The sequence below is a fragment of the Humulus lupulus genome, chromosome 6 (genome assembly GCF_963169125.1).
Source record: "Humulus lupulus chromosome 6, drHumLupu1.1, whole genome shotgun sequence".
Taxonomy (NCBI): Eukaryota; Viridiplantae; Streptophyta; class Magnoliopsida; order Rosales; family Cannabaceae; genus Humulus; species Humulus lupulus.
Genome location: NC_084798.1, coordinates 145,399,152 through 145,405,690, shown reverse-complemented (window position 1 = coordinate 145,405,690; position 6,539 = coordinate 145,399,152). Strand labels below are relative to the sequence as shown.

The following is a 6,539-nucleotide window of genomic DNA, read 5'->3' as shown; positions in this document are numbered from 1 at the left end:
AACACTTTAAGCTTTCTATGTCACAAGCTCCCAGTACAGATGCAGAAAGACAGATTATGAGTAAGATTCCCTATGCTAGTTGTGTTGGTAGCTTGATGTATTCAATGGTGTGTACAAGACCAGATTTGGCTCATGCAATAAGTGTAGTAAGCAGGTTCATTGCAAATCCTAGAACAAACCAGTGTGCCGCATTAAAATGGACACTTAGGTATTTGAAGGGAACTCTTGATACAGGTCTAGTATTCAGATGCAATGGCTCTTTTTCATGAAGAAGTAACAGGTTATGTTGATTCAGATTTTGCTGGTAATCAAGATACTCAAAGATTTCTAACAGGTTATGTGTTCATAGTACTTAGAGGCTGTGTTAGTTGGAAATCAAACATGCATAAAGTTGTTGCTCTGTCGTCCACTGAGGCAGAATATATGGATTCTACTGAGGCCATCAAAGAAGCAATCCGGCTGAAGGGATTCACTACAGAGTTGGGATTCAATTCAGAAGACATCACAATACACTGTGATAATAGTGCTCTACACCTCATGAAGAACCCAATGTTCCATGAAAGGTCAAAACATATCGACATCAAGATGCATTTTATTCGAGACATTATTTTGTCCAAACAAGTCTCTGTCAAGAAGATTAGTACTCATGATAACCGAGCAGATATTTTTACCAAGAGTGTAACCAGTGAAAAGTTTAGACATTGTATAAACTTACTGAACATTGAGAATGTTAAGTCTCTCATCGAGACACATACATTGGAATTAGGAATTAAGTCTCATCAAGTTTTTAAACTCAAACATGTTTGTTAATTAACTAAACCAGGTGGTTTTGTGGAGGTTTAGTCAATTAACTAGAATTGGTTGGTATTAAAACCAAGGACATGTCAGCTCAAGACCATTATTACAGTTATGCTTACTCAAGTCTATTTGATTCAATCTATAAAATGGGAAAGGTACCTCACTTCATGAACTAAGTTCCAAGTTGAGAGTTTTGAAGAGAAAGAAAATTGAGAGTTGTCCAAGTTTTGTAAAATTTGAGTGTACTTTGAGATGTTGCAAGACACCTTAGTTGTAATTGTGTCCTGAGTTTCTTCAATAAAGATTCTAAGCCACTATGGTTGTTTCCTCTCGTGGATGTAGGCACTTAATTGTGATGAACCACGTAATTGTGTTGGGAGCTTCTATTATTCATTTGTGTTATATTTGTTCTAAGTTCTTGTTCAATTTGGTTTTCTTGTTTGGTGTTTTTAGGCACCACATCTATAAATTGCATATGCCTCTACCAAACATTCATGTTCAATGGTAACTTCATAAGTGGACTAAAGTAAATACAGACCAACTACTCCTCGGTTTTCTATTATTCAGTCAATTAAATTTTATTTATCGAAATCCTGTAATATGAATGTACAATTACACACTAACATCAACACTAAATCAATTCTACAAAATGCATTATCGGATTCAAAATCCCAACATAGCTTTTTCATTACTTCTCATTCAGCAAATGCTTCTGCACCATAAGCATTCATTTTAACAAGGCATTGCAAATCCAATGCCAACCTATGGAAAAATTCATATAAGCTGGTTAAATTAAACATTCCATAAATTATAAGTTACCACATACCAATACATTCACTTCTCTATGTTACCTAATTAGTTCAAGTAATCTCTTCATTTCAATTATTGTCTCACTATCTCCACTGTACCTTAACAATAAATCAAACAATCTCACCACACGGTCTAATAACAAACGAATGAGGCAGCAGCTTTATTTCATGAAAAGATATACAAATACTTTAACTATCATTTGCCAAACCAGTTCCAACATCATGCAGCAAAAACAAAGTTCAAACTTACCAATATGCAAATGAACTCCAGCCACACCCCAATCCACCCACTATAAAAAAATACCAAAATTACTAACAACGAAACAGAACTACTAAAACCCAGGGAATTAAAAAACAAAATCAATGTAACCAACCTTTGGCACCAATTACACGTCCCTATCGACCCACTCTTTAACAAATTTAACATATAAAATAGACACTAAAACCTTCCCAGCCTAGCAGACAAACAAGCCCGAGGAAATCAAGCAATGGGGAGGGAGACAAACATAGAGAAACACTCAACTCATGTCTTCCAAGCTCTACCAAAACCCTTTCGCCCCAACCCTCTGATTACACAACAAAGATTCCCCCTTTCTTTCTTCCAATAAAATAAACTTGAAGAAGAAGTCGGAGATGGAGGGAAAGAAGGATTGTTCTGTTTCTTTTTTTTTTTTTTGCCAGTAACTCTTATTTCCTTTCTTAAATAAAAAATTCTGAAAATTAAAAATGAAAAGTACAACACGTAACCAATTGCTAAGGGGTACGAAGGGGTATATGTGTATTTTAACTCATTGTCAATATTACATCTCAATCTCACCGTCCACCAACAATCGAACAACTTAGATTAGAAGAATGACTAAAACCTTAAAATCCAATTGAGGAACTGTAGAAAGGCCCGTAATATAAAGATATAAAAAGCTATTTTTGGTATCAAATTTAGAAATTATATGTTTAAAAAAAGAATATTATATTTTTAAAATAATTTTTTAAGATGTTATTCATAACAAAAAATATTCACTAAAAAAAATTATGTATAAATTATTGTTTTAATTTTTTTTTTAATTGAGGTGGCCGAGAGGCCCAAGATAATATATAAACTATTATTTTTAATTTTGGGTTTTTGATGGGCTAACAAGAGATTGAACGGAAAGTTTGAGATGTCCAACCACCAAGCGGCCGTTAAGTTTCCCGCCATTGTGGTAACAAACAACTGGCTGATGAGTTAAAAACACATTTTCTTGAGTATTTTAAACTTAAGAAGAGAAATTTTCTTGCTCCGTCTCGACCATTTTCTCAGTAGACAAACACTACTTAGTATTTATTCTCGTCGCTTCCAAGTGCATCAAGGCAAAATGCTTGTGGTACCTGATTATGATCCTTATAATCCAATTCCTTTGGATGTAAACGAAGGTTTGGAGCGCTACTTAGAATTCGAATCCTCGATTGCGCTTAATGAGGATCACAACAAGAGCAAACTCAATCTTGCTTTGCGATTTCGGGCTATGCTTGTGATATTCAAAGTAAGTTGTTGATTCACTACTACAAGCTCGTTCTTGATTCTTAATTCAGTACATTTTCTTGAGCGACTACGTTTAGTTGGTCAGAAAATTATGATAGAAAATTTACGACATAGTGTTTTCTGTTGTTTACTGTATGTCTTGTATTTCTTTCAGAAAAGTTTTTGCTAGATTTTTTATTATAAAATCAATAAAAAGCATCAAAAAGAGGAAGGGAAAGTTTGCATTCTAACTAGAATCTATAGTACTTAAAAAGTGAAATCGATCCACTGAGGAAATTAAAGTATTTTACATCTGTTTCGAATTCAGTTTCTCATATTTTTCGTTGTTATTTTTGTTGTGTTCTTAACATTAAATGTGCACAAGAATCCTATGAATTTTTATTTTTGTGCCAGAATGACTACTTTTTGTTATATTTGATTCTCTCTTTGATAATTTCTTGGTTTCTTGCAGTACTCCAAGCATGAATACTTTGATCCTTTGGTACCTTATCTCGCTCTAAGCTATTTTGATCGCTTTTTCGCAAGGGGAAATTCTTTGCCGGTATAGTTTGAATGATCTTTGAATATCCATACCTGTTTTCTCAAGCTGCATTTTTGTATAACGAGTCATATTTCTTGCATTTGTTTTCTCAGAGTGTAATGAGTAGTGATGACCACAATGTGGAATTAATGGCTATATGCTGCCTAACACTTGCTTGGAAGATGAGAAAAGGAAATTTCAAATTCTCTAAATTGAAGGTATATTTGCATTTATGATTCCCAAATTTCTTGTTTGTTCTATCACATTGTCCTTATTATAATTGATTTATCTTTGCAGGCAGATAAACCAGAACTAGAAATCCTTAAAGTGGAGAAATTCATGGCAATGGAGTCTAACATTCTTGACGGACTCAACTGTGATCTGCGTGTTGTGACAGCCTTATGCTTTGTGCCGTACTTTGTTCCTAAATTTGGCTCCACTGATGGATTCAGTTACAGAACCATCAATGAAATCATTATAAATTCACAAGAGAGTAAGTTTGATAGTTTTGTTCATCTTATAAATAAAAACAAAAGAGAGTTATCTAGATATTAAACTATAATTAAGCAAGGCTTTGATCTAAATAGTGAAAATTGGCAACATTTTTGTCCTTTAAACGCAGGCAACCTTGTCAAGAAACAAAAGCCTTCGGTTATTGCGGCATTAGCTTTACTTATTGCTTCCTCACATCTGTATCCTCAGCAATTTCACAGTTTTCGTGATCAAATAATATCAGAGGGAATCATCAGAGAAGTAAGTAAACATGATCGAACAAGGCTTATCGCTCATAACGAGTTCATTAATTAAAATTTTTTGTTCTATTAATGAAATCTGAATTTGATTTTTCCTTTTGTGAGTTTCAGGAGCATGTAAAGGACTGCATGGACCATATGATTAAGCTGTGTCGTTCTTCGAAACTTATTTTTGAAACTAATAAGCCTCGAAGACTGGTACAAGCAGAAGTGAAATGTGAGCAACGCGGTGATGAAACAACTGAACAAGTGGGTGGTGAAACATATGAACAACACAATACTGAAAAATCCCAAGAAGATGCTGCTACGAAGTCTACACAAGAGGTTAATGAAACTTCAAAACAATCCACTGCTGAAGAAACTAAGGAAGACACTGCTGATGTATCTGAACAAGACCCTGCTGAGAATTCATTTCAAATAGCTGACGAAGAATCTAAACGAGATGCTGCGGGGAAAACTAAGCAAGGGGCTGAAGATCCATCGTCTAAACAACTCACTGGTGAAAAATCTGGAGTGCTGGACACAAACTTGCAGAGAGAAGCTGATAAAGGGAAGAAGAAAGTGGGAGAGACGGCATCAGAAATAGCACAGATGGCAGAAGAGAAGGAAGATAGGAACTTTAACTTTTCACTTAGATGGCCAATGGGAGAAGTATATGGAAAAACGATGACCATCTTTCGCAGTGACTCTGATTCAGGGTCAACTCTAAAGACATCTGAAAAAGAAAAAAATGAACCTGAACCAGTGCAAAGTGAAGATGACAGCAGTATAAATTTAGAGGCTATACAGGCTAGTATGAGAGCCCAATCTCGAGAGGATATAGAGGCTCGTATGAGAGCCTCATCTCGAGATCGAGTGCTGGACTGGCTCATGTTCGATGCCTCCTGAATGCATGGTGGTACTTAAATGTTGCTACAGGTCCTACAACAACAAACATGAGACTTCTCAAATGTATAAAAGTGCCATAGTAACGGCCTAATGGAAGTGCAGTTGTGTACAGCCAACATATGTTTTCTTTCATTATTCTCATAACATTTGGATGTGGACCCTTGGCATGATATTTTTACTGATTTTGTTCATTGCTTCAACCTCGTTGGTGATTGACTTTCGATGCTTAATAAAATATGGTGGAAAGCAGCGAAATGAACGCAAGGTGGGCTGTACTGCCTTTTGTGTTTCCTCTTCTGAAAGGGTTTTTTTTCCCTCTTTTCCTCTCTCCCTCTTCATATATCGATCTCCACTCTCTCTCTTCTATTCACGCTAGAATCTCTCTCTCCATCTCTTACTATATGCATCTTCATCATCTCCATGCTCACTATTTATTTCGATCAAGGTTGTCATGGTGCTTAAGAGGTCGCCTAACAATTCAAAGAAGTGGTGGGTTTCGTAGAGGTAATCAAATTGGGGGTTGTGAAGCTGAGAACTTCAAAAAAAAATTTCCCATTCAAGATTCTCCATTTTTTCAAATGGTGTTCTTCGCTGTAGCAGGTTCATGTTGCCAGAGAAAATGATTTCCATTCATCTTCTTTAATAGACATTTTAGGAATACAAAAATATGCAAGAAAAATTGAAATTGCAATTTTGCATGAGTTAGATTTGATCTAAACTATAAATTATATTGATTGAATGTTTGCTATGTAGGTTTAATTTTACTTGATTTCATATGTTTGTCTTTTGTTTATAATATCAACATTTCTCTGGTTTTATGTATGTTTCTCTATTTTGTTGTTTGTCTCTAAATGAAGTAACTTAGAAGATAATTTGGTTGCCCAACAAGGGCTAAAAAGTTACTTGTCACTTGATTATTTACTATATTCGCTATAAAAAGTAATATGGTAGTTATAATTTTTATTGATTGAATAATGTAATAATAAATTAATTTTAGCAAAAGTAACCTCATACTGAAAAAGTAACTTGTCATTAGATTTTTTATTTTTAAACTTAATGAAATAACTTGGGATGTACCTGCAATTTTAATTGATTGAATTTGGTGAACATTAATTGATTTTGGAAAAAGTAACCTCATAGTTGAAAAAGGAACATATTACTTGATTTATTGCATTATTTTAGCTTAATAAAATAACATGATATGAACATGCTATTTGAATTGATTGAACTTGGAGAGCATCAATTGGTTTTTA

The 6,539-nt window shown here is 34.4% G+C and overlaps 1 protein-coding gene across 1 annotated transcript; it reads left to right on the top strand.

Annotated features, from left to right (window-relative positions):
• The first annotated feature begins 2,959 nt into the window (after positions 1–2,959).
• Positions 2,960–5,286, top strand: LOC133785523 (uncharacterized). The gene is made up of 6 exons (XM_062224751.1): positions 2,960–3,127; positions 3,578–3,667; positions 3,760–3,864; positions 3,944–4,139; positions 4,269–4,399; positions 4,510–5,286. Exons 1-6 carry the CDS (start codon positions 2,960–2,962, stop codon positions 5,284–5,286), a joined length of 1,467 nt encoding a protein of 488 aa, XP_062080735.1.
• Positions 5,287–6,539: the final 1,253 nt, after the last annotated feature.

Excerpts from the sequence above, each read along its gene's own strand:
- LOC133785523 (XM_062224751.1), top strand. The coding sequence starts at position 2,960 with ATGCTTGTGGTACCTGATTATGATCCTTATAATCCAATTCCTTTGGAT. Across the intron at positions 4,140-4,268 it reads CATTATAAATTCACAAGAGA|GCAACCTTGTCAAGAAACAA; the intron begins GTAAGTTTGATA and ends CTTTAAACGCAG. Across the intron at positions 4,400-4,509 it reads CAGAGGGAATCATCAGAGAA|GAGCATGTAAAGGACTGCAT; the intron begins GTAAGTAAACAT and ends TGTGAGTTTCAG.